Below are 25,219 nucleotides of genomic sequence, written 5' to 3' on the forward strand. Positions count from 1 at the left end.
CCAGAACCATTTCAAAAGTTATAATTCCATGTTCCGTGATTTTCTTTTTGTGTGTCTAGAGCGTGTGGCACCCATGATCACAGGAAACCTGGAGAATCAGACGACAAGTATTGGGGAAAGCATCGAAGTCTCATGCACGGCATCTGGGAATCCCCCTCCACAGATCATGTGGTTTAAAGATAATGAGACCCTTGTAGAAGACTCAGGTAAATAGAATTTGGCTATCACTCTTGGGTTGCAGAACTTTCCAAGGGATGTTATCTAAAAAGCCATATTATTTCTTGATGTAATGTAGAAAAAAAGCAGTATTGGTGCCCATGACCTGGCTCATTTCGCAGACTTAGAATTGGAGTATGGGGCCCTGTTGAATTTTCATGAAAGCCGTATAGGAGATTAGTTAGCAGTAGATCCCATGTGACTCTACAGAGTTAGATAATAGAACAAGATGAAGGGCAGCATTTATATTTTCTAAATTTCCCTGAAAAACTTCACAGACTACATCATCATAAATGAGAATGATCGTTTTCTTCCTCTGTTAGGCATTGTATTGAAGGATGGGAACCGGAACCTCACTATCCGCAGAGTGAGGAAGGAGGACGAAGGCCTCTACACCTGCCAGGCATGCAGTGTTCTTGGATGTGCAAAAGTGGAGGCATTTTTCATAATAGAAGGTCAGTGGGATAAAAATAATGTGGTACATATACACCATGGAATGCTATGCAGCCGTAAAAAGGAATCTGATCATGTCCTTTGCAGCTGCATGGATGGAGCTGGAAGCCATTATCCTCAGCAAACTAACACAGGAATAGAAAACCAAACACCACACATTCTCACTTATAAGTGGGAGCTGAACAATGTGAACACATAGACACAGGGAAGGGAACAACACACTGGGGCCTACTGTGGGTTGGGGAGAAGGAGAGCATCAGGAAAAATAGCTAATGCATGCTGGGCTTAATACCTAGGAGATGGATTAATAGGTGCAGCAAATCACCATGGCACATGTTTACCTGTGTAACAAACCTGAGCATTCTGAACATGTACCCCGGAACTTAAAAGAAAAAAAGAAGGTCAGTGGGAAGTCATAGATACATCCTGTGGTTTTTGAAGATTAGTTTGTATCTTATAGACACACATTCACTTTGAGTAGGGCAACGACAGACGATTTTTAATATTCTTTGTACTTTGTAAATTTTCTCAGTGAGTATGTATTCTTTTAACCAGCAAACATAATTAATGTTGTTATAATTCTGCTTGCATCACATTTCCTATTCCTGCAGTTCTTATTGTGGAAAAATTCTTAATCAGGCAGGATGAATAGCCTCTTCTCCCTGATTCCGTCTTTGTTTGAATGGCTTGATTAACTTATAGAAATGATGCCTTTATATTTATTTGGAAAAACATTAGAATTGCTGCCTAATCACGGCAGTCAATGCTATCCAGATAGTCACAAGGATTCTGAGTTTTAACTGGACTAGAGATAATTAAGATTTACTTGTGAACAATAGACCATTGCTCTTCTGACATGGAAAATTTTTGGTTTTTATCTCAATACGTGTGTATGCAGAAGTGATGTGAAATCTGTCATTTTCTTAGCTAGGAAAAGTAATTTGTGGCAGAATATTTTATCTTAAGAAGTATATTCCTATGGCTTTTTTTTTTATAGCCCACCAGGGAAAGAATAAAACTGTGTTGTGGGGTAAAAGAATGGTATGCAAGGGTAAGAAAGAAGTATGGTGATAGAAGGGATCGATGGATTTCTATGAACTCATCCTAACTTGTCTCTCAAAGTCTAGATTTTGATCCCTTTACTCTGCCAAATCTATGATGCCAAGTATTGCATCGAGATATGTTGACATATTTTCAAATGTATACGCTTATTAGCATTTCATAAACTACGCTTGCAGATAAAGATTTCAAAGACCATGGCAGTTTTGTCATTTCCAAAGTGATTCATGTTTTAGGGCAAATCCGCAGAATGACTTCTAGATTGTCTCTGATGCTCTGCATTACCTTTTGTTGGTGGTCTGCAGCTGGTTACAGATGCCTAACTAGGTAACACTGGCACAGAGATTATAGTTACTTCCTACCTGGAGTGAATGCTAAGAAAGGCAGAGCTAGATATTTAATACTTCTGCTGGGTTCCCAAATGTTATGTGAGAATATTAATATACAAACACATAGAAAACAGACTCTTTGAACTTTTTATCCTCTATGTACAACTGGACTTTTAAATCTGTGTGTATAAATAGAGAATTACTTCCCTAGGACCACCAGAGAAACAAAATTTACTCCAAGCATAATTGTGCTTGTCTCTCAATGGTTAAGTTAACTTTTATTTTGCAAACCAATTTATTACTTATTTTGCAAACCAGTTTCTTACTTGTCTTCTGCTCTCTTGAGGCTGTAGTGGGCCATCTGCACAGCTTGTGGCCCGGTTTGATTCTCCTTGCACTCTTCTGATGGGAGGCCCCAAGTGATGACTGCTTCCTTATCATCTCTTTGCTAATCACTCTTAGTGGAAAGCCTGTTTCTGTATTTTGTTTCTTCCACTCAGAGCTGTCCTCTGAAGCCCTGAGCATCTGCAGCTTTGCTTGCTGACTTCTAGTTTCCTCTTCTCTTTCCTTTCATGAGTGATTTGAAACTCCCATTACCAGGCCATGCGTGATGTGCTCATCTTGGCTCTTCCTCTTCTCCTCACTCAGACTCCTGCCATAAGGGACGGGGTAGTGTATGTAATGGTTAGTTCATGTTGGACAGGCCTCTTTATCTCTTGACTGAACCACTGACTAGCTGTGTGCCCTCAATCAAGTAGCTTAAGCTCTCTGGTCTTCTGTTTCTTCATCTGAGAACTGAGAGTTGTTGAGAAGATTAAGTGGAATGGCATATTTAAAGTGATGAGTGCATAGTAGATACATGGTCATTAGTAACTCTCAGGTCAAAACATTTTGTTTATTTCCCTACTTGGTTTCTTATGTGATCCTTTTGCAAACTCTGCACAGATCAAAATATTGACTATCAGTTTAAAAGAAGACTTTTGTTTTCCTCAAATAGAAATTTTTTTTTTCTCTGTAGAGAATGATCTGTTTTCTTCCCATCAAAGACTGCTCTTCCTCTAAACACTTTCTATGTTTGGCTTTTAAGACATTACTACTTCTATGCTTAATTACTTTAGAATTTTATTGTTGTAAGTTTACATGAGCGATGTTTTGCAAGCTTTAAATTTTCCATTAACAATTCTGTAGGCCAGGTGTGGTGGCTTATGCCTGTAATCCCTGCACTTTGGGAGGCCAAGGCGGGGGGGATGGCTAGAGGCCAGGAGTTCGAGACTAGCCTGGGCAATGTAGTGAGACCCTGTCTCTACAGAAAATAAAAGAAAAATTAGCTGGGCTTGGTGGTATGCACCTGTAGTCCCAGCTACTTGGGAGGCTGAGGTGGGAGAATCGCTTGAGCCTAGGAATTGGAGGCTGCAATAAGCTATGATTGTGTCATGGCACTCCAGCCTGGAACATAGAAAGAAACCCTGTCTCTAAAAATAAATAAATAAATAAATAAATAAAATTAAATTAAAAAAAAGAATTCTGTAGACTCCATTCAAGTTAGGGGTGTGTAACTGTTGTCCTCTAGGATTTTTCCAAGTTGGTAAGCTTGGGATTTTGCTTTAGTGCTAAAATTTGTCATCTTACAAACAAAAAGTATAAGTTTCCAACTGTTGATACTCATTCAATTGTGTCTTTCCAGGTGCCCAGGAAAAGACGAACTTGGAAATCATTATTCTAGTAGGCACGGCGGTGATTGCCATGTTCTTCTGGCTACTTCTTGTCATCATCCTACGGACCGTTAAGCGGGTAACAAAATAATTTCCCTTCTGCCCATGCACATTGGTTTTCATGATTAATGAAAACTGACTGGGGTTCTTTGAGTTGTTTCTTCCCATTGTTATTGGCTCAATGGGCACATTTTTATTTCAATACAATAACGTTCTTGCCCACTTTCTTTTGGCTGAGTCTCAGGGATTTAATTGATAGAAGCCACTAGAGAGGAAAAGGGCTTGGACTGTCTAGTGTAATTAAGCTTTAAAACCTTAATTCTGAGCTCCTTTGGGGGACAAGGGAAACTAGAAGCAGGGTTATAATAGGACCACTCTCAAACTCCATGAGTTTTATTGGAAAATGAGACAGGAATGAGGCTCCAATAAACAGCCATAACAAGCACACAAAACAACAGCCAAACAACAGTGTGTTTATGACTGGAAGGATTGATGCTTTGCAGGCCAATGGAGGGGAACTGAAGACAGGCTACTTGTCCATCGTCATGGATCCAGATGAACTCCCATTGGATGAACATTGTGAACGACTGCCTTATGATGCCAGCAAATGGGAATTCCCCAGAGACCGGCTGAAGCTAGGTGCATTTTCAATTGCTATTAATTTGATATTGTGTTTACCAGGCCATCTCTTCCTCCATTAGAATGATGACAAATGTGGTGTATTCAGATGTTGGATTCTGGTTTAGAAATATTAATTCCATTTCTTGAATTTGGATAATCATTCACATAGCCACTTAGAGGTAGGGTCCCTATGTAATCATCCAAAGCAGGACATTTGGAGAGTGAAGGGGGAGTTATTAAATAATTAAGCCAGGACAAAGGAGTAAACTGGACTATCCATGTTAAATTGGGATGTATGGTCACCCTATCTAGTTGATGTCTCTGCGTATCACTTTGGTTGTATAGTAATCCAAGTCTGTTTTCTTGTTGCTGTTGTTGTTAACTCTAGGTAAGCCTCTTGGCCGTGGTGCCTTTGGCCAAGTGATTGAAGCAGATGCCTTTGGAATTGACAAGACAGCAACTTGCAGGACAGTAGCAGTCAAAATGTTGAAAGGTAAAAGCAAAATTATGTGGTGATCTATCTTTCTGTTTTATCTAGTCTTTAAATATGTTGCAAGGCTTGTATCAGTAGCTTTGTGCTTATGTGGGCCTACTAGCCACACATGCAGTCAGCCTAAATAATGCCCTTGTGCAAATTGGAAAAAGGATCCTCCTTTGTAGCTTTATGCCAGGATACATGGTCTGGCAAGCAAAGTTGGGGATGGGTTTCACCTTCTTGCCTGGTTACCCTTGTGCAGGGCTCAGCCAACACAGTTGTACTTAGTGGTTCTGGGTACAGGAAAAAAGGACTGTGGTTATATTAAAATTGTTTCTTAATGTATTGTGGAATCAGATAATTATACACCATCTAGAGACATGGAAAGGAAGATAGTGGAATACAAAAATAGCATGTTCTCCAGAATTGGAATATGTAAAAGATGTTCATATGTAAAAGATAATTTGCAAAACAAGAATGGTTGTGTTAGAAAAAAATATAATGGGTTATATTTTTTAAATTAAAAGCTTTATAAATAATTGTTAATTCTAATAGTAACGGAATTCTGGTCTGGCCATTTTCATTTCAGGAGGTTAGACAGTAAAGCTTCTTTCTTCAATTGTGATGTACTTTCATTGATGAAGGCAGTGCCAGTGACCCTTTGCCAATAGGTTGTGCATTTCAAAGCTATCTTTCTCCATTTGCCTTTTTTCTCTTGTGGCCAAGGGAGTGTGTAATTTTGAGGTGGCTCATCAGAGCCTTAGATGTGGACCATGCCTGTGAATTAGCGGGAAGTGTAGCAGTCCATACAGGATCAAACACATAGTCTTAGTGCCATCAGCCTCATGTGCCAACTGGTCTTTCCAGCTGGCCTTAATTTGCCTGCACAGATCGGCACAGATTGGCTGGAACATTCGGTATAGCCCCTAACACGTGAAGATATTTAATACATGGTGTTGCTTCCTTATGAGGAAGCACTGAAATGATCAGACCCTCAGAATCATAGTGAACCTGAAATGCAAAAATCCAGTTTTGTAAAAGAAGAGAATCTGGGCTTGATTCCACTGCAGATGTATTCTCCGCTTTGCAAAAGATTTCACAATGGGTTCCTTTAAATATCAAACTTTCTGGCTCACTTAAAATATGAATTTTATTTCAAATTAGAAAATAGAATTTACACTTGACTTTTGAGGAAACGCATGTGGTCTGTAAACTAGGTCACAGCTGTGTTACCCCTGGAGGGTAAGTTGTATAGTGGCATGCAGGGAGGGAGGGACCCCAATTATCTGAAGGAAATGTCCATACCTATGATTTCCCTTTTTGTACTGTATTTGTAGAAGGAGCAACACACAGTGAGCATCGAGCTCTCATGTCTGAACTCAAGATCCTCATTCATATTGGCCACCATCTCAATGTGGTCAACCTTCTAGGTGCCTGTACCAAGCCAGGAGGTGAGTAACTGTGGATGGTTTTGGTCACCCAATTTTAACATGCCTCTCTGATAGTGTTTGAGGGAAAGCAGTCAACTCCTCTGGCCTTGATTTTCTTAGCTTAGAATACTTTGCGGATTCCTAGGAATAAATATATTTCATGGAGGTTTAATTGGCACTAGAATTAAATTATTGTAAAACTTTCTCTGAATTAAAAAATGTCATGCCACTATGATACAGTTTGTTACTTGTGTAACAGATGTCCAGAGGAGACGAGTAAACTTCCCTAAAACTTGAAAGCTTAAGGGTAGTCACCCCCAAAATGGAATCATATCAAGAGATTGCACTGAAAAGCAAGTAGATGGGTGGGTCTTCTTCTGAAATTTTGGTTAATCTTGTGAAAATGTGTTCTGGAAAAAAGAAAAGCTACAATATAAGGGGATTGGGACCAGCTGATTTCTACACTCCTGTCCCAGTGAAAGGTTGTAGCCTTCTTCTAAGGTGTTTTTGGGTTCATCACTATATTAAACGCTTAGTGAGGAATATGAGTGAAAACCCATTTTCCTTCCTGGACATGCTGCCTACAGGGCCACTCATGGTGATTGTGGAATTCTGCAAATTTGGAAACCTGTCCACTTACCTGAGGAGCAAGAGAAATGAATTTGTCCCCTACAAGGTATGTCATCTCCTAATCCTGCTCTGGCCATGTTATAAAATGAAGGGAAACTCAAAATGGTACAGGTTAGTTTTTTAGTTAAAATTTTGTGAAGAACTTGTGAGGAATCTTCTCATATTACCTCTTGGCTGTTGTAACTTCCTCTTTTACCTTCTGGGGGCCATATGTTTCTGTTTTATGTATGTGATTTTAATCTACTGATCCATTACAGAGTGTGGACATGGGGGAGAAGGCAGGTATGAGCGAGGAAAGGGGAGGGCAGAGGGTAGGACATCTCTGGGTTATTCTCTCTCTCCCCTAGCCATATTTGGCCCTGTGGAGTGTAAATCCCTCTGTGAAGAGCATCCTAATGCTGAAAGTGTGTCTGAATGCAACTCAAAATGTGGCATTTGTCACTTTAAGCTAAAGAAGGAGCTAGGCTTTGTGGAAAAAACCCTATTATGCACAAAACTTGCCCCAAGTTTCAGCTCAGAGATTGCATAATCCTGAAATTGATGTCCTCCTTGTCTGCTTTTTAGTAGTTTCAATTATCTCCATGGTTTACTACATTTTAAAGGTTGTAAACTTTTAAAGACTCATTTTGTATTCAAGGAGTTTGTTTGTTCCTTTGCTTTTTTTATAGACCAAAGGGGCACGATTCCGTCAAGGGAAAGACTACGTTGGAGCAATCCCTGTGGATCTGAAACGGCGCTTGGACAGCATCACCAGTAGCCAGAGCTCAGCCAGCTCTGGATTTGTGGAGGAGAAGTCCCTTAGTGATGTAGAAGAAGAGGAAGGTACTGGCTAGTGCTTCCTGCATGCTATGGCATGCTCTTGTCAGAGCAGACAGGGTGATAGGGTGTTACAAGGAATTTGATCATGGGAAAAGTCCAATACTACCTCATAATTTGAAAGAGACCTGAATTTCTATAATAGACTGCCTCCATTCTGTCTCCCCAAAAGTGAAGTGTGGAAGCCCTAGACTGGGAAGCGAAGCAGGGCTAGCCTGAGAAATCTGGGTAGTCCAAGTGGGCTAAGCAGTCAGCTACAACCACAGCAGTGTTCTTAAAATACTGGTTCAGCATTTATTAGTGAGAGAGGCCACATGTTTTCTGGTAGTTGACTAGCCTCTCCATTGCCTTGGAGAGCCCCAGAGTGGTTTGCCCCAAGTTGCGTGCTTTACCTGTGCAAAAGTCTTTCTTTTCATTATACCTAACCTTCTCAAAGGCAGTTTAGGAGCCATCTGTTGTTTCTACCCTACCCCAAGCGGCTTATCAAGTCTTCCTTCCAACCATACTTCCTCAGGGGAGTCTTGATAAATATCCTGGCCTTTATTAAGTTATGTTTCCAGTGATATTTTATTTATTTGTTTTTATGTTTATTTTTATTTTTTTGAGGTGAAGTCTGATGCTGGTGCCCAGGCTGGAGTGCAATGGTGTGATCTCGGCTCACTGAAACCTTCGCCTTTTGGGTTCAAGTGATTCTTGTGCCTCAGCCTTCCGAGTAGCTGGGATTACAGGTGCCTGCCACCATGCCCAGCTAATTTTTTTTTTTTTTGTATTTTTAGTAAAGATGGGGTTTCACCGTGTTGGCCAGGCTGGTCTTGAACTCCTGACCTCAGGTGATCCGCCTGCCTCAGCCTCCCAAAGTGCTGGGATTATAGGTGTAAGCCTCCGTGCCTGGCCTGAGTGATATTTTAGTGCTCTTTTTGGGTGGAGCTGTGGTCCCAGCCTAACTTCCAGGACTTCAGCCGGCTCCAGGACACACTGTATTTCTGCCTCCTTCAGAAGGAGCAGAGATAGCGTTGTGTATGTAGAGATGGGTGACAGGCTGGCTCCCCTTGAGGCATACGTCTAGAAGAATAGTGGAAGAAACCCAGTCTGTTTCCCTTGACATGAGGCTACAGAGAGAATTTGCATTTAACTCCTTTTCCTTAGCTGAGAAGGTAGTGTGAGGCTGGGACTTGGTCTAGAAGCACATGGGGAAGTGATCTACGCTTCATTTAGCTGGGCCCACACTGAGTGGTGCTGCCTCTACCCTGCTCTTTGTCTTTCAAAAAACAGTGGCCAGTGAGCCAGAAACCTAAGAGATTGAGTTGTTGAGAAAAAGGCTCACAACCTTTTGAATACTTACGAATTTATTACTACAACTAAGTTTTTGTTTACTCTGGTATTTGTCTCCAGGAAAGAAGCCATAAGTCTTATCTGACCAAAGAGATGATTTTGAAACCCCCATTTAATATCTTAGTGTTTATTTGTACCAGTTGCACTGAAGTAAATACCAATTTACGTAAATTTATCTTTCCATGTTTCTGTTATCTCTCAGGAAAAAACATCCTCCCAGTCCAGATTTAATGTATTTACAGCACTTTTTAAGTTTGAAAATGAATTAAATATATTTCTAGTATTTTTAGTTATCTATTGCAGATTATAGTTTGACTTTTGGCCTTTGTCCCAGGACAAAACCTGGAGAGAAGAGATTCAATGACCCTGAATATTGTTTTTTTATTTTTAGAGTTCTTGATATGAAACTATTGTTTATCCCTCTGGGTACATGACAAAAAACAGTGTAAGTGGCAAATTTGGAAATGTCCTCTTTATTTCCCAGATTATCTAGGTCAGTATTACCTTATTCTACCTCCTGGATTTACTGGTTCAATTTGGCTAAAATGGAAAAACCAGTATTGTTCCTAAGGGGTATGATGAAGGCTAATGATACTGGGATTCAGGAGATTTACAGAAGATAGAAGCATTGACTCTCTGCTTCTATTTCCTAAAAACTTAACTCCCAAGTCTTAAAAAGATTATTACTCTAGCAAACTTAGAAACATCACTCTAACTCATGGAAATACTGATCTCCATCCTCCTGCCTCTTTGGACAGCTCCTGAAGATCTGTATAAGGACTTCCTGACCTTGGAGCATCTCATCTGTTACAGCTTCCAAGTGGCTAAGGGCATGGAGTTCTTGGCATCGCGAAAGGTAAGAAAGGTTGAGGGGAAATCAGCTATATTTTCAGATCACAGGTTTGGAAATAAGATGTCCAGTGTCAGCCATTGGTGCTTGTTTGGGATTGTAATTCATTCACCACTTCTACGTCTTGGAGAAGAGCTCTACTGGGGAAGCTCTGTTTCTGCTGAGTAAGAGTGGTTAAGGAGTTCATGAAATTAAGCTGTATAATAAAGGCTTGTCAAGCATCTACTAAGTGTGAGGCAATCTTCTGAGCACTGAGGATACTGTGGTGAACAATCAGGCAAAGCTCTTCACCTTCATGGAGTTTACAGTTCTAGTGGGTAGAGCAAATAATAAGCAATATAAACAAGTAAAACGTGTTGTAGGTTAGATGAAAGTAAATGCTATGGGGAAATAAAGCAAGAAAGGGTTATAGAATACACAGGAGCAATGCACTTGTGTATGTTTATGCTTCTCTGTGTATGTACATCCACTTTAAACAAGGTAGACGAGGAAGGCTTTACTAAGAACTTGACATTTGAGCAATGACCTGGAAAGGGGAGGGGCTGAGCCTTACAGATATCTTGGCATGAGAATCATTTTTAATTTATTTTACATTCATCAACATCCATCAAAAAGTATTTGTTAGGAGTATAATTAGAAACGAGGAAGGACAGGCTTCAGATGAGAGCGATTAAAAGAGCTAAAATTAGAAAAGTAGGCCAAACAAAGGCTGAGATGGGGACGTGACAAGTTACAACTATTCCAAAGGTTGTAAACACCAAGCGGGGAGCAAGGCTGGTGGCAGTGACTCCCCTGGAAAGGATAAAATGTGTAATTTTATATTAGGTAACAATACTTCAAATTAAGGATCAGGAAGAACTATCAGTTGACAGAATGTATTCATGCAGCTTAATGAAGAAAGAAAGACAAGTTATATATTTTTTTTGTTTTTCCTAAATTAGAATGAAATCTTCAACCCATGTTTTCCCCTTCTCATAGCATTAAAGGCCTCAGGCTCTTTGATGTTTCTGCTAGGTAGCTCTTGTGTTCTCTCTCCCAAGGGGAAGGAGGAGAACTGGGACCTTACAGGGTTTTCCCAAAGAGAAAGGTCCTTTACACTTCTCGGAGATTATGACTTATTATTACCATTTTTTTATGGCCGGAATTCGCCACTTAGTCAGGGTTCCTTTTGGGGACTAGGAAGAGAATGGAAATGAATGTGGGAATCCTTTAACTTTCCTTACATCTACCAGACGATTTCTTGAATCCACTTGGTTGTCGGGTTAAAAAAGGAAACTTTTTGTTTGGGGGGAAAAGTCAAAAATATTGTCTGTTTTTTGGAATTGCCGGTGTTGCTCAATTGTGCTAGATAATGTGCTTCTGAATATGCCTTGTTCAGAGGAGAGTGCCATACAGATTTGAGGTGTGGGAAGGTCAGCAATGCCTGGCTTACATGATCGCTTCTCCAATGAGTTAAGAATTCTCCTTTTGGCCGGGTGTGTTGGCTCACGCCTGTAATTCCAGCACTTTGGGAGGCCAAGGTGGGTGGATCACCTGAGGTCAGGAGTTTGAGACCAGCCTGGCCACCATGGTGAAACCCTGTCTCTACTAAAAATATAATAATTAGCTGGGTGTGGTGGCACACCTGTGGTCCCAACTACTTGGGAGGCAGAGGCAGGAGAATCACTTGTACCTGGGAGGTGGAGGTTGCAGTGAACTGAGATTGTACCACTGCACTCCAGCCTGGGCGAGAGTGAGATTCCTTCTCAAAAAAAAAAAAAAAAAAAAAAAAAAAAGTTTTCTTCTAAGCTATTGATTCATTTCTTGTGCTCCCCAAGACTCATTTTCTTACAAAATATCATGTGGAGCTAAAGCTGCCGAGTAGTAGGAAGTTAGCTGAAGTTTGGAGGATACAGAGAAAGGAGAAACTGAGAAGCTAAAAGGAAGAGAAAGAAGTCAAGATGAATCTCATTGTATTATTAATGCACTAGAAAATCAACCTGACTTGTGATAGGCTGAAATTGCCTTAATAGACCTTTATAATAACCCAGCACTTTGAAATCAGGGGAAGCCACATTGGGAATTGTTTATCAGAGCCAGTCTGGCTTCAGCTTCATACGGAAGGGGGAAACCAACAAAGAGCACTAAACCAATGAGAGCCCCTTGTTTCTGATTTCCGTGCATTCATTCAAAAAACAAATCCCGTTCTCGGACCTCCTTAGAATAACACGTTTTAAACCAAATATGGGGCCAGGCAAAAGGAATGTGTGGATGTGACCAGAAGCACACTTTTTTGTGTCCTAGAGGAGCCTATTTATGATTCCGTCATCATATTATAACTTAATTATTTAACTCCAAAGGCTGGGGTTGTTTATGGAATAAGCAGATGTGTGTCTCAGCAAAGCTCACAGACTTTTTTCCTGAAGTGTTGATAAAAGATACTAACCCAGTCCTTGTTAATCAGTTGGCTTTCTGATGTGGGATTTTTTTTTGATGCATGAGGTCACAACAGATGTGAAAGAGATCAGCTGTGCCGAGACCTAATGCCCATATGATTCTCTTTGCAGTGTATCCACAGGGACCTGGCGGCACGAAATATCCTCTTATCGGAGAAGAACGTGGTTAAAATCTGTGACTTTGGCTTGGCCCGGGATATTTATAAAGATCCAGATTATGTCAGAAAAGGAGATGTAAGTTTCAAATATGAACCCAGTGCTTGGTTAAGTAGCAGAATTAAAACTCCTCGTAGAGAGCTTCAGGACCTGTGTTCAGGAACAAAGGAAGTTTTTTTCTTCAGATATTTGCTAATTTGGGTTCTGAATCCTTGTCTTCTACCCCTGTAGGCTCGCCTCCCTTTGAAATGGATGGCCCCAGAAACAATTTTTGACAGAGTGTACACAATCCAGAGTGACGTCTGGTCTTTTGGTGTTTTGCTGTGGGAAATATTTTCCTTAGGTAAGTCATTTCTTTTTGTCCTTCCATCCAGACTCCAAAGAGGAAGACAAAAGTTGTCTTTTCCTCTCCTGTACTTCATGTCTATCAGGCAAAACTTCTCGGAAGCTTTGAAAAAAAAAAATAGATACATAGGTGATGAGGATGTGCAAGATTCAGGCTCAGGGTTTTCTATAAGAGAAAATCAAATCAAAGAATGTCTCCTCCCTGTTTTATTCTAGGTGCTTCTCCATATCCCGGGGTAAAGATTGATGAAGAATTTTGTAGGCGATTGAAAGAAGGAACTAGAATGAGGGCCCCTGATTTTACTACACCAGAAATGTAAGACTTTAAGAAGTATTCCTGTGTTCTCTTTCTTTGCTCGCAAATTCTCCTTGCCTGGAAGACTTTCCATTATATAGACCTTCTTCATTGCCCAGTTAGTGTCCTGCTTTTACTTTGGGGCCTTTCTTGATAATTTCAAGCATGGAGTCATCACTTCTTGAAAAGATAGTACTTTATTATTCAAAGCAACCAGTTAGTTTTTATTAGATGTTGCTTTAAATGTTTTGTTTTCTATACACATTGAGCCTCTGGAGTATGGGACTCTGTGTCTTACACAGTTTTGTATCCTTATTTAGCATCTCACCTCGTCGGCTCTTTATAAATGTGTACTCATTTAAGTGCTTATTTTCAGCATTCAGGAAGAAAGAGGCATTTAATGAAATCAGTGTTTTGCTTCTCTAGGTACCAGACCATGCTGGACTGCTGGCACGGGGAGCCCAGTCAGAGACCCACGTTTTCAGAGTTGGTGGAACATTTGGGAAATCTCTTGCAAGCTAATGCTCAGCAGGTTTGTCACCTCCATCCAAGAAGCACCTACAAAGAGTACTTAGATGTCAAGGACTTTCCTACTGCCTGAACTGTCTCATGGCTACCATGCCATCCTCTCAGCCATTGAATAATCTACTGTATTCTTCTACATCTGAGTAATAATGCTTTTCTAAAAGCTGTAATTACCCTTTTAGACAGATAGGATTCTAATTTATAACCTGGGAGCAGACCACTCTGATTTCTACCTACTTATCTTTTTGTTATATTTTCAAATCCTCTTCTAAAGTTAAAACAAAGAAAAAATCTGGTTGATCCACAGAAGATCAACAATGGAAGAAACTTCAAGAAATTTTTAATAAATTCTGCAGGCAAAAATACATCTAAGCTATGCAAAAGAGATGGTTTCTGTCTTGGTATCATCCCAGGTTCTTATAACTTCCACTGGAAGATTTTAGAGTTGTAGTCTTCACTATTAGAATGTTATTTAATCTCTCGTCAATGCCTCTTACTGCAATGGAAGTGAATTTCCTCTTTCTTTTCTTTTGAACAGCTGGGGGACGATAGGTCAGCTCTATTTTTATCAATAAACCTTCCAAACATTCACAGATATCAAATAGCCCTTTATTTCTTTTTCTTGATGCAATAATATTAAGTTGTGCAACCTTTTCTCAAAAGACCCATTTTCCTACCCATTTGTTGCTTTTCTTTAGACTGTCATCAGTTTTTCCATTGCCTTGAAATGTGGTGGCTAAAACTGGATGCCATGCCCTTTGAAGGTCTTGGCTCGTGTGGTTAGGGCTTTGTGAACGAGTGATTTTTTGTTCTATGTAGCTCCGTGTGTTCTGTTGTTACCTCTCTGACCACAGCCTGCTTTCTCTTCATCGTAACTGCACTTCCCTGTGGGCTGCTTACCCATCCTGTTTTTAGTTCTCTCCTTTAATATACCTTCCATTTCAACAGCTTTTTGTTTCTGACACATGATTTGTATTGTTGTCTTAAAGTTCTGTGTTCAGATATGAAAGCCACACACCCTATGTAGCCAAGAAGCCCCTGTGCCCTTTGTTTTTAATGAAAAGGCACTTGAAGAACTGAAGCCATAACAACAGTCTTCTGTGTTTATTGTTTCAGGATGGCAAAGACTACATTGTTCTTCCGATATCAGAGACTTTGAGCATGGAAGAGGATTCTGGACTCTCTCTGCCTACCTCACCTGTTTCCTGTATGGAGGAGGAGGAAGTATGTGACCCCAAATTCCATTATGACAACACAGCAGGAATCAGGTACTGTATATGGCCTAACATCCCCTGGGGGAGGGTGACTTCAAGGCCATCTCGGGAGGGGGATTGGAAGTGGAAGGAAGACCTTGTCTAAGGCTGCTGCATCCCACTTCCACATAACCTTAGCCCTGAGGTTAACATAATGGGGAATGCTCCTGGAAGAGGACCTGGGTAGGTGTGCTTCCTCCCATCTGTAGCCCACGCTGCTGCCACAGCATTGCCTTTAAGAATTCCAAGCCCTGCAGCTGCAATAGCTGGAATGCCACAGTTTGCTAATTTCCAGAATAAAGAGACGAGTTTTACAAAGACATCTGCATTTAAATTATCCCCGTGTATGCTTTTATTAATGTGAATTAAATGGCTTAGGAGAGATTCAGAAAGGAAGAGTTCTGTGCTTGCATGAGAACATGCTTATGGCTCTCTGGCAAGGATACAGAAAGCCATGGGTCTGTGTCCGGAATTAGACTGGACACTGCATCTCAGAAGCCCCTCCCACGTCTGATTTTCAGCATTTTATTTGCATAATGGGATGTCTGGGCTTATTTAAAACACATGCACTGCAGTCCTTTCCTGATTTGCAGAGGGGTTCTAAAGGCAGCTTTCTTTTTTCTCTCTCCCAGCACCTGTGCGTAAGGAAAGAGTTGGTGTGGTTTTCTACAATATGATATTAAAATTGCCCTTTACTGAGGCTGGGACTACTTCATTTTGCTTTGTTTCTTTCCTAACCCGTTTGGGTGTTTTCCTGCTTTAATGGAACCCCTGACAGCATGGGTCCAGCCTGCCAGCCCGAGTGTGCCTGGGCTGCAGGGAGGGGCAGGGAGCTCTCTCATGTCCAGAACTTGGCCAGGTTGCCACATGGCAGGGGATGCCAAGGAGAAACTCGTGGACAGTTTGCCCTCTAGAGTCGTGCGGGGCAGCAGAAACACTGATGGGAAGGAAGAAAGCTTAGAAGCCAGCAAGACAGCTGACCGTTCCATTGAAGTCAAAAGCATTAAGCATATTTTTAAAGAACTTTGCCATATATTATCAGATGTTGCCCACATCATGACACTCAGAGTCAGGCAAGGTAGAAACAATGATCTTTTTTTGATGTATTATTGAACACGAGGCTCAGTTCTATTACCTGAGGGCAGTACAAACTTGTAGTTAAAGATCAGGTATTAGAGTCAGATAGAACTGAGTAGGACCCCCAAGTCTGTCTTGTAGCAGCTGTGCAACTTGGGGCAAATCATCTACCCTCTGCCTCAGTTTCTTTATCTGTGAAATGAGACAAGGTCAGTGGTGCTGTTTGAAAATGGCTGTTTTGAGAGTTATAAGAAATAATCTATTTCTAAGCACCTGGCCCTTGAAAGCACTCAGTAAAAGATATCTATTAAGTGAGCTGCTTAAAATCACATCCTTGAGATGAATCCAGTTCCTCTGACCCCTAAGTCCATGTTGTTTCCTCCCATGCCAAGGAGGGCCCTCAGAGAGAAACAGTAATGAGATGAGACTACAGTTCCACTCCTGTGTTTACACATTTCCAGTTCAAGTTGAGCCGGCCTTTTAGTGTGACAGTTATTCCCACACACCATTATTGCCTCCCCCTTTATCAGAAAGCCATTTGATCATGAACTATATTCCATGTGTTTTCTGTGACCAAGTAGAGTGATGATCCGAGTCGGCAGCCTCCTGGCTCACCGGGTGCTTTGCATATGGTGCTGAGCAGGAGAAGAAATCATGTTTGTGTAATGGAAGCACCAAATACGACGTTGGATATATAAAAGGGCTGCTAACGTTTATCCCCAGAAGCGTGGACAAATGTGACACCACACTCCCAGCACAGGCCTGGCTCCTATTTTCTGTCTGTGATTTTTGAATCAGTTTTTTCCAGCCCAGTTTCTCTTTTATCCAGCCATAATTTGAAAAATAAAATGGAAATTGGAATCTTTTGTCTGCATCTCCTCTCCACCTCCTCCACCTTTTTTCCTTTCTATAAAATAAAACTCACGGTCACATTTTAATCATCTGGTTTTGAAGAAAAGCAGATAGAGGCATTTGCACATGGCATGCTTCATTCTGTTGCTCTCCTGGGGTTCTGTTTCTCTGGGGAGAATGAGTTGAGGCTGGGGTACTTCTCAGGGAGCTTGTTCCATCCTCTTACGCATTTCTGGCCAAGTACAAAAGCTGAGCAGTCTTTCTCCTTCTAATTTTCAATTCTATTGCATTATAAATAGAGTTGGACAGAGACATCACTGTGGGAGCTAGCCTCATGATTTGTTGCCCCTTTAAACCATTTGAAAAATATTTACTTAGCATTTATTTAGAGAAAAGGCTGAGAAGTGTGTGGGGGAGGGACCACTCATGTCTAGACTTAGCTTTGCCTCTAATTTCCCCTGTGGACCAGCTCTGGCCTCAAGTTTGCATGCTTCCTGCAAGAAAACACATACTTGCTGGGCTCATCTTTCTTTGAGGGCAGTTTGGGGACCATCGGCAATTGCTCTGTCATTTTCTCTGGGAGTTTCACCTCACACATCAAGCAGCTTATCAAAAATTTCTTTGCAGTTCTCTCTTAGAGAAAGGTTTTGGTACATACCATTTTCTTCATTTTGTAATTGTTAGTGATGATTAAATGGCCCTTGTAGATTGATGCTTGGGACAGCCTGCTAGCTAGGTATTCCTGAGTTTGGCTCTACCATTAGACTGTTTGCAGTGGGACTGTCCTTTCTGCACTTTTTGTCTGTTTCATACCCCGTACTTACACCCCTGACCCTGCTACTGCATGATCAGTGCATGCATGACAAGAGAACAGTGCTGTGCACATACTGGGTGCTTAATAACGGCTTGAACAATTGTGTCTGCTGTTTTCTTCTTTCTTTTCCCTCCTGATACTCTTCCAAGGGAGTCTGTATGGAGTAGAGTAAAACAAAACAAAAACTTCACATGGGCTTTAGTGTCTGAAGGCCTAAGTTTGAGTCCCAGTTCTACCCTTTATTAGCCATTTTCTCCCTAATCCTTGGCTCCCTCATCTCCAAAGGGGAAATAGTTAAAAGACCTGTTTCTCCATCTTAGGAGAAACAGATGCACCATTGTCTGTGAAAATGCTTTGTCAATCATGAGAGGATCATGCCATTTAAAAAATTACTGGATTAAGAATTTAAGGAGCTGTCCTTTCTAAGGCAGCTGAATTATTGTCCAAACTCGCCAACCCTAGTTGATTCTATCCCCTAGATATCTCTAGAATGAGCCCATGTCTCCAAACCTCATGGGCATTCCCTTTTTCTAGCCAAGCTGCCTTTCTTTCTCCTGAAGAAGTGCAGTATTTGTCTCTTGGGTCTTATGCCTCTAGTCTTATTCTTTTCAATCCAGAGTCAATTCTCTAAAGGGCGTATCTGATCTTGTCAATCCCATGCCTAAAATCCTTCAGTGGCTCTTCATTGCCCTCAAAATAATAATCCAAACATTCCAGTTATGTGATTTTGGATAAGTTCCTCAAACTCTCTATGCCTTGGTTTCCTCATCTGAAAAGTTGGGATAGTAATACTCACCCCTAGAGAGGTACCGTGGTGAACACGTCATGAGATGCTGCTTAGACAGCATCTGGCACAGTGTCAGGCATGCGGCAGATTATCAGCGAGGGCTTCCTGAACAAGTGAATGCAGGAATGATTGACTATGGTACCAGTAGTTTTTGACAACTGTTACTTTTAGGGGTTGGACTTAGAAAGTAGGCTTTGCTTGCACCCTGTGTATCATATCCTCTTAACTTGTGGAGTTTCCTGAGTGAGAATGTCACCAGAAAATCTCATTCTCTCCTCTCTATATAGGGAGGAACGAGCCTCTTGGGGTAGGGGAGAGAGAATTAATTTCCATTCTTCTCCTTTGGCCCAAGGTCTATGCAGCATGTTCCAGAAAGCTGCTTGTAGTGGGAAGTAGGCTGGTATAGGAATGAAGAATGTATTTTCTGTCTCGGTGGGCCCTTCCAGTGAATAGGACTTCCCTTCCCTCCACTTGGGCTGTAAGTGATTTTGATAGCATCAACTAGACTCACCCAAAACCACATGGCCGGGAAGGAGCATTCCCAAGAAGAAGAGGATCTGTTGTTCAACAAGTCTTATTCTTTGGACTCCTGAAGGAAGCTTTGGAAGTCAAAGGAGAAAAATGAGCTTTGTTTGAGAGGGCATTATTCTTCCTAAGAACAATAAGCCCAACATTCTCTATGTCATTCATCTTCCCAACATCCCTGTGAGCTGGGGAGGTAGTGCTACTGCCAACACATCTTATAGATGGGACAAGAGGGTCACAGAAATATTCATGACTTTCTCAAGTTTCTGCAGTCAGTGGTAGACTCTGAAATAGGCAAAATATCTTGTTACTCTCAAACCACTGCTCTTTCCTGAGACAGCAACTCTGGGGGCGAAAACAAGGGGACAGTGAGACTCAGCCCACCTTCTCTTTGCACACTAAGCCTCTGTTACATGGAGGAGGAAGAGGTTGTCTTCAAATCACTGCTGGGTTCAGTATCCTTTAAGGAGACCTTCAGATGTTTCCTCTGCCTATCTTTCATTGAATGGTTGCTCTGTGAGCATTATCCAGAAAAACTTTCCCAGGAGATGGCCAGACAGATGTGAAACACTCAGTAATATATACAGAGCTCAATGGAGGAATTCCATGCAATCAGGAAGCCAAGTAGAAGGCAGTTGATCACTCCATCTGCTGTTGTTGTCTTTAGTCCAGAACTGGACCTCAGAAGTAGGATTCAAAAGAACAGGCTCATCAAGACTCCTCAATTATATTATACTTTTAAATGGACTTTCTCAGGAAATTAAGCCTTCCATGTGTGCTAGCAGAGAAAGATTTTTATTTTGTTTTGTTTTTCTAAAGGATGTTTTGAAGGTTGCTATTAAGTTTGTGGTTGAAAGATAATGAACTTAGGTATCACTTGTGGTATCTGCAGTCAAATATACCACCACTAAAATATAAATATTTGTTCTTTTGCAGTCAGTATCTGCAGAACAGTAAGCGAAAGAGCCGGCCTGTGAGTGTAAAAACATTTGAAGATATCCCATTAGAAGAACCAGAAGAAAAAGTAATCCCAGATGTAAGTACGTCTTTTAAAAATAGTCTTAGAAATAATACAAAGGATGAAACACTAGCTAGATAAATATTAGCCTAAGCATTAAAGTCTTGGAGCCTCATTAGAAGGCTGCCCTCGAGTGTGTGTATCATGGGGTCATTACGGAGATGGAACTTTGTTTTTTTCATAAGTAAAGCCCTTGGTCCAAGGTTCAAGACAGTGTAGCTTTCTGACCAATTTCACTAAAGTGCAAGTAGTGTCATAGTGAAGACAGCGATGGTAACAGGCATTCTCAGCTGCCGATTTGTAAATTTTCTCTTCTCCCTGGCCTGTGTCTACTCATAGGAAGCAGTTGCTTCCTTTTGTAGCTTGAACAATTTGTGGCTATGATACCTTTATGTTCTTCCACAGGACCTTACTTGATAGACATGATAGATGGGTTGAGAAATCAGCTTAATTAAATAGTTGGTCATTTTATATGCTCAATTAACTGTGCCATCTCATTGTCTCTTAAAAAGGACAACCAGACGGACAGTGGTATGGTTCTTGCCTCAGAAGAGCTGAAAACCTTGGAAGACAGAACCAAATTATCTCCATCTTTTAGGTAAGACTCAGCCACATTAAAAAGACAAATTTCAATAGGAATTTTTGGAAGGAACTTAGGGCTTTCAATGTAAGTGCAGAATTTTCCCTATGGGGTCTTTGTTGGTTGGAGAAATTAGCATCAATTTAACAAATAAAGAATGGAAACTAACCACACAATAAAATTAAGTGATAAATCTAAAAATAATCTGAAATAAATTAGAGAATTTGGTCAATTTTTATGAGAATTCATGAATACTAGGGAATTTCTGTGTATATTTACTGTGGTCAGTAATGGCTAAATGAAAAAGGTGATTGGATGTGATCCGTAAAGCTGTCAATATGATTACAATCTTTGTGGACTCTGAAGAATTTTTAAGTCTGTATACAAATGGGTGCATCTGTGCTTAAGAAGTATGATATATAAATAAGCCAATATCTATTTGTTTGAGACATTTAAATATTATTGTCTGAATTCGAAGTATTTCATTGTGAGAAAAGTATTAAAATTAGTTTTAAATATAATCTCCCCTCTATGGTTCAGTAGGAATTTGTAGGCGTTCTCTTAACATAACAAATCAATGAAAATCTATATTTATAAGAATAATAGAATAAGTGTAGTTATGTATTTGCTGGAGTTTATTTGCTAGAGTATTCTTACCTAAAGGTAAGAATAGAGGAGGTTTTGATCTGCTTATAATCTTTTATATAAAATGGGAATACTCATGGGTTTTTGAATAATGCTCATACCAAAAAGAAAACAAACAAAAAAACCCCCAACACATTAAAAGGTGCCATTGTGCTATTTTATTGTTTTCTTTAAGGCCCAAGGTAAGAAATTGTGAAAGTCAATGATATGTTTCATTCATTGATTCAAAAAATGTTTATTCGGCAAGTATCATGTGCAGAGCACCATGCCATTGCTTGAGACACCTACATTAGTTTTGTTGGGGTTGAATTGAAAGAAAAAATTGTATTTCTCATTATTTGAAGTAACTTTTAAACTATGTATAAACACGAGTTACTAAAATTCCCTTTTGCAGTTTTAACATGAAGAAGTTGGGGAAAACACCTATTACCGGGAAAAAACACCTTAGAATGGCTTGTGAAAGTGTAAATCCTGAAGTTTTAGATCAACACAGCCTGCATTTCTAGGCTTTGACATGATTACCGTCTGTCAGGATTCCATGCCATTGAAAACATTTTCTAGTTGCTGCTGAGTGACTGGGGTTCTCAGTCCTTCCAAGGAATGTGGTTTTGATGAGTAAAAAGCAGCGTTTGATATGTCTGGCTTGACTGCACACATGCTTCAAGTTATTAAAGTATAAAGTTGCTCAAGAGCTTTATTACCACCATACACATGCCCTGTAGTTCCCAAATTGCCACAATAGGAAAAGCACAAGTGAAATTTAAGAACATCCCAATTTCCTTGAATATCATGCAAGTGGCCCTTTGGCGCCTGTCACTGTATACAAATTTGTCAATCTGCGAGGCCATAAACATGTTCCATCAGTTGGGGCCTTTGCATAACTCGAGAGAACTGCCTTTCATCTCATTTGAGGCTTGAAAGACTTGGACCTGAGTAAGAGGACTTATCTGCAACTACTAATTCATGCGAGTACCTGAAAATAGACCTTGTCCCTGTAAACTTGCTATGCTGATTAACAACTGGGAGAGATATGGGGCTGCGGTATCCAGGGAGATGGCAGCTATATGGAGTTGGGAATGGGGTGAGGGTAAAAAGCAAAAGAATTGTCTTCTCTCTGCCAACTCATTTGTTTGCCATTTCTTCTGCAGTGGAATGGTGCCCAGCAAAAGCAGGGAGTCTGTGGCATCTGAAGGCTCAAACCAGACAAGCGGCTACCAGTCCGGATATCACTCCGATGACACAGACACCACTGTGTACTCCAGTGAGGAAGCAGAACTTTTAAAGCTGATAGAGATTGGAGTGCAAACCGGTAGCACAGCCCAGATTCTCCAGCCTGACTCGGGGACCACACTGAGCTCTCCTCCTGTTTAAAAGGAAGCATCCACACCCCCAACTCCCGGACATCACATGAGAGGTGCTGCTCAGATTTTCAAGTGTTGTTCTTTCCACCAGCAGGAAGTAGCCACATTTGATTTTCATTTCGACAACAAAAAAAGGACCTCGGACTGCAGGGAGCTAGTCTTCTAGGCATATCCTGGAAGAGGCTTGTGACCCAAGAATGTGTCTGTGTCTTCTCCCAGTGTTGACCTGATCCTCTTTTTCATTCATTTAAAAAGCATTTATCATGCCCCCTGCTGCGGGTCTCACCATGGGTTAGAACAAAGACGTTCAAGAAAAGGCCCCATCCTCAAAGAAGTAGCAGTACCTGGGGAGTTGACACTTCTGTAAAACTAGAAGATAAACCAGGCAATGTAAGTGTTCGAGGTGTTGAAGATGGGAAGGATTTGCAGGGCTGAGTCTATCCAAGAGGCTTTGTTTAGGACGTGGGTCCCAAGCCAAGCCTTAAGTGTGGAATTCGGATTGATAGAAAGGAAGACTAACGTTACCTTGCTTTGGAGAGTACTGGAGCCTGCAAATGCATTGTGTTTGCTCCGGTGGAGGTGGGCATGGGGTCTGTTCTGAAATGTAAAGGGTTCAGACGGGGTTTCTGGTTTTAGAAGGTTGCGTGTTCTTCGAGTTGGGCTAAAGTAGAGTTGAGTTGTGCTGTTTCTGACTCCTAATGAGAGTTCCTTCCAGACCGTTACGTGTCTCCTGGCCAAGCCCCAGGAAGGAAATGATGCAGCTCTGGCTCCTTGTCTCCCAGGCTGATCCTTTATTCAGAATACCACAAAGAAAGGACATTCAGCTCAAGGCTCCCTGCCGTGTTGAAGAGTTCTGACTGCACAAACCAGCTTCTGGTTTCTTCTGGATGAATACCCTCATATCTGTCCTGATGTGATATGTCTGAGACTGAATGCGGGAGGTTCAATGTGAAGCTGTGTGTGGTGTCAAAGTTTCAGGAAGGATTTTACCCTTTTGTTCTTCCCCCTGTCCCCAACCCACTCTCACCCCGCAACCCATCAGTATTTTAGTTATTTGGCCTCTACACTCCAGTAAACCTGATTGGGTTTGTTCACTCTCTGAATGATTATTAGCCAGACTTCAAAATTATTTTATAGCCCAAATTATAACATCTATTGTATTATTTAGACTTTTAACATATAGAGCTATTTCTACTGATTTTTGCCCTTGTTCTGTCCTTTTTTTCAAAAAAGAAAATATGTTTTTTGTTTGGTACCATAGTGTGAAATGCTGGAAACAATGACTATAAGACATGCTATGGCACATATATTTATAGTCTGTTTATGTAGAAACAAATGTAATATATTAAAGCCTTATATTATATATAATGAACTTTGTACTATTCACATTTTGTATCAGTATTATGTAGCATAACAAAGGTCATAATGCTTTCAGCAATTGATGTCATTTTATTAAAGAACATTGAAAAACTTGAAGGAATCCCTTTGCAAGGTTGCATTACTGTACCCATCATTTCTAAAATGGAAGAGGGGGTGGCTGGGCACAGTGGCTGACACCTAAAAACCCAGCACTTTGGGGGGCCAAGGTGGGAGGATCGCTTGAGCCCAGGAGTTCAAGACCAGTCTGGCCAACATGGTCAGATTCCATCTCAAAGAAAAAAGGTAAAAATAAAATAAAATGGAGAAGAAGGAATCAGACATAATTTCCATGTGGTTGTTTTACATTTTTACTGGTTTTCTTACTCTTCTTATAAGGGATATTTTCATAAACTGGTTATATATTTTACAAACCAATAAATGTATTTGTAGTACAAAATATGAGGGTATAATATCACCACAACTATTTTGAGGATAAGTATGTCTGGTTTAAAGTTTAACTGCTTCTTCCCTCTTCTTCTTCATTACAAAGAATTCACACACACACACACACACACACACACCCCACGCATACACCCCCCAACACCCACACCTCCTCCCAGCCCCCCCACACCCACACATCCAACCCACCATACTCACACTCACACCCCCTCACAGTCACACCCACCCCCACACACCTACACACCCACCAGCACACACATACCCACACACAGATCCACCCACACACGCACACCCACCCACATACACACACCCCCCCACACGGACACCCCCCCACACACCCACCCCCCACACACCCATCCACACACCCACACATCCAACCCCCCCACACTCACACCCACACTCCACACACACCCACACACAACCCGCTCCCCACAGTCACAACCCCCCTCACATTCCCCCATACACCTCCTACACACCCACCACACACCACCCCCACACATCCACACTCCCACACACATCCCTCCACACACACCCCCAACACTTTTTCATATTATATTCTAAGCACTTTTGAGATTGTTAAAACAGAGATATGTGATTCCTTGGCCGTCCAGTGAACTCCATATCTGTTAGAATAGCCAATCATGAAACTCAGGGGGTGAAAGACCCTGAGACAAGTGATCAGACCCATGGCAGTGCAGGGAGGCATGGACCAGATTTACAGTCTCTAATAATATTCTACTCTATACTTACAGAGTCAGAACATAAGATCTATTATTGCCATTTTGAATGATTACCATCACCCAAATTCAG

General features: G+C 41.0%; 1 protein-coding gene across 2 annotated transcripts in view; it reads left to right on the forward strand.

Annotated features, from left to right (window-relative positions):
* The window catches only part of KDR (kinase insert domain receptor), a 47,551-nt gene extending 23,013 nt beyond the window's left edge, over window positions 1-24,538 (forward strand). Inside the window, exons 14-30 of one of the 2 annotated variants that reach the window (XM_004038687.4) lie at window positions 60-206; window positions 540-671; window positions 3,742-3,848; window positions 4,273-4,408; window positions 4,779-4,883; window positions 6,203-6,316; window positions 6,883-6,971; window positions 7,594-7,747; window positions 9,832-9,929; window positions 12,470-12,592; window positions 12,746-12,857; window positions 13,076-13,175; window positions 13,581-13,686; window positions 14,796-14,947; window positions 19,924-20,023; window positions 20,518-20,603; window positions 22,379-24,537. In XM_004038687.4, the coding sequence (XP_004038735.3) occupies window positions 60-206; window positions 540-671; window positions 3,742-3,848; window positions 4,273-4,408; window positions 4,779-4,883; window positions 6,203-6,316; window positions 6,883-6,971; window positions 7,594-7,747; window positions 9,832-9,929; window positions 12,470-12,592; window positions 12,746-12,857; window positions 13,076-13,175; window positions 13,581-13,686; window positions 14,796-14,947; window positions 19,924-20,023; window positions 20,518-20,603; window positions 22,379-22,601 (2,084 nt within the window). In that variant the 3' untranslated portion in view covers window positions 22,602-24,537. Of the gene's footprint in view, window positions 1-59; window positions 207-539; window positions 672-3,741; window positions 3,849-4,272; window positions 4,409-4,778; window positions 4,884-6,202; window positions 6,317-6,882; window positions 6,972-7,593; window positions 7,748-9,831; window positions 9,930-12,469; window positions 12,593-12,745; window positions 12,858-13,075; window positions 13,176-13,580; window positions 13,687-14,795; window positions 14,948-19,923; window positions 20,024-20,517; window positions 20,604-22,378 lie in introns of both variants that reach the window. The other variant, XM_055384206.2, reaches the window with a different exon arrangement.
* Window positions 24,539-25,219: the final 681 nt, after the last annotated feature.

Source organism: Gorilla gorilla, chromosome 3 (genome assembly GCF_029281585.2).
Source record: "Gorilla gorilla gorilla isolate KB3781 chromosome 3, NHGRI_mGorGor1-v2.1_pri, whole genome shotgun sequence".
In the NCBI taxonomy this organism is placed as follows: domain Eukaryota; kingdom Metazoa; phylum Chordata; class Mammalia; order Primates; family Hominidae; genus Gorilla; species Gorilla gorilla.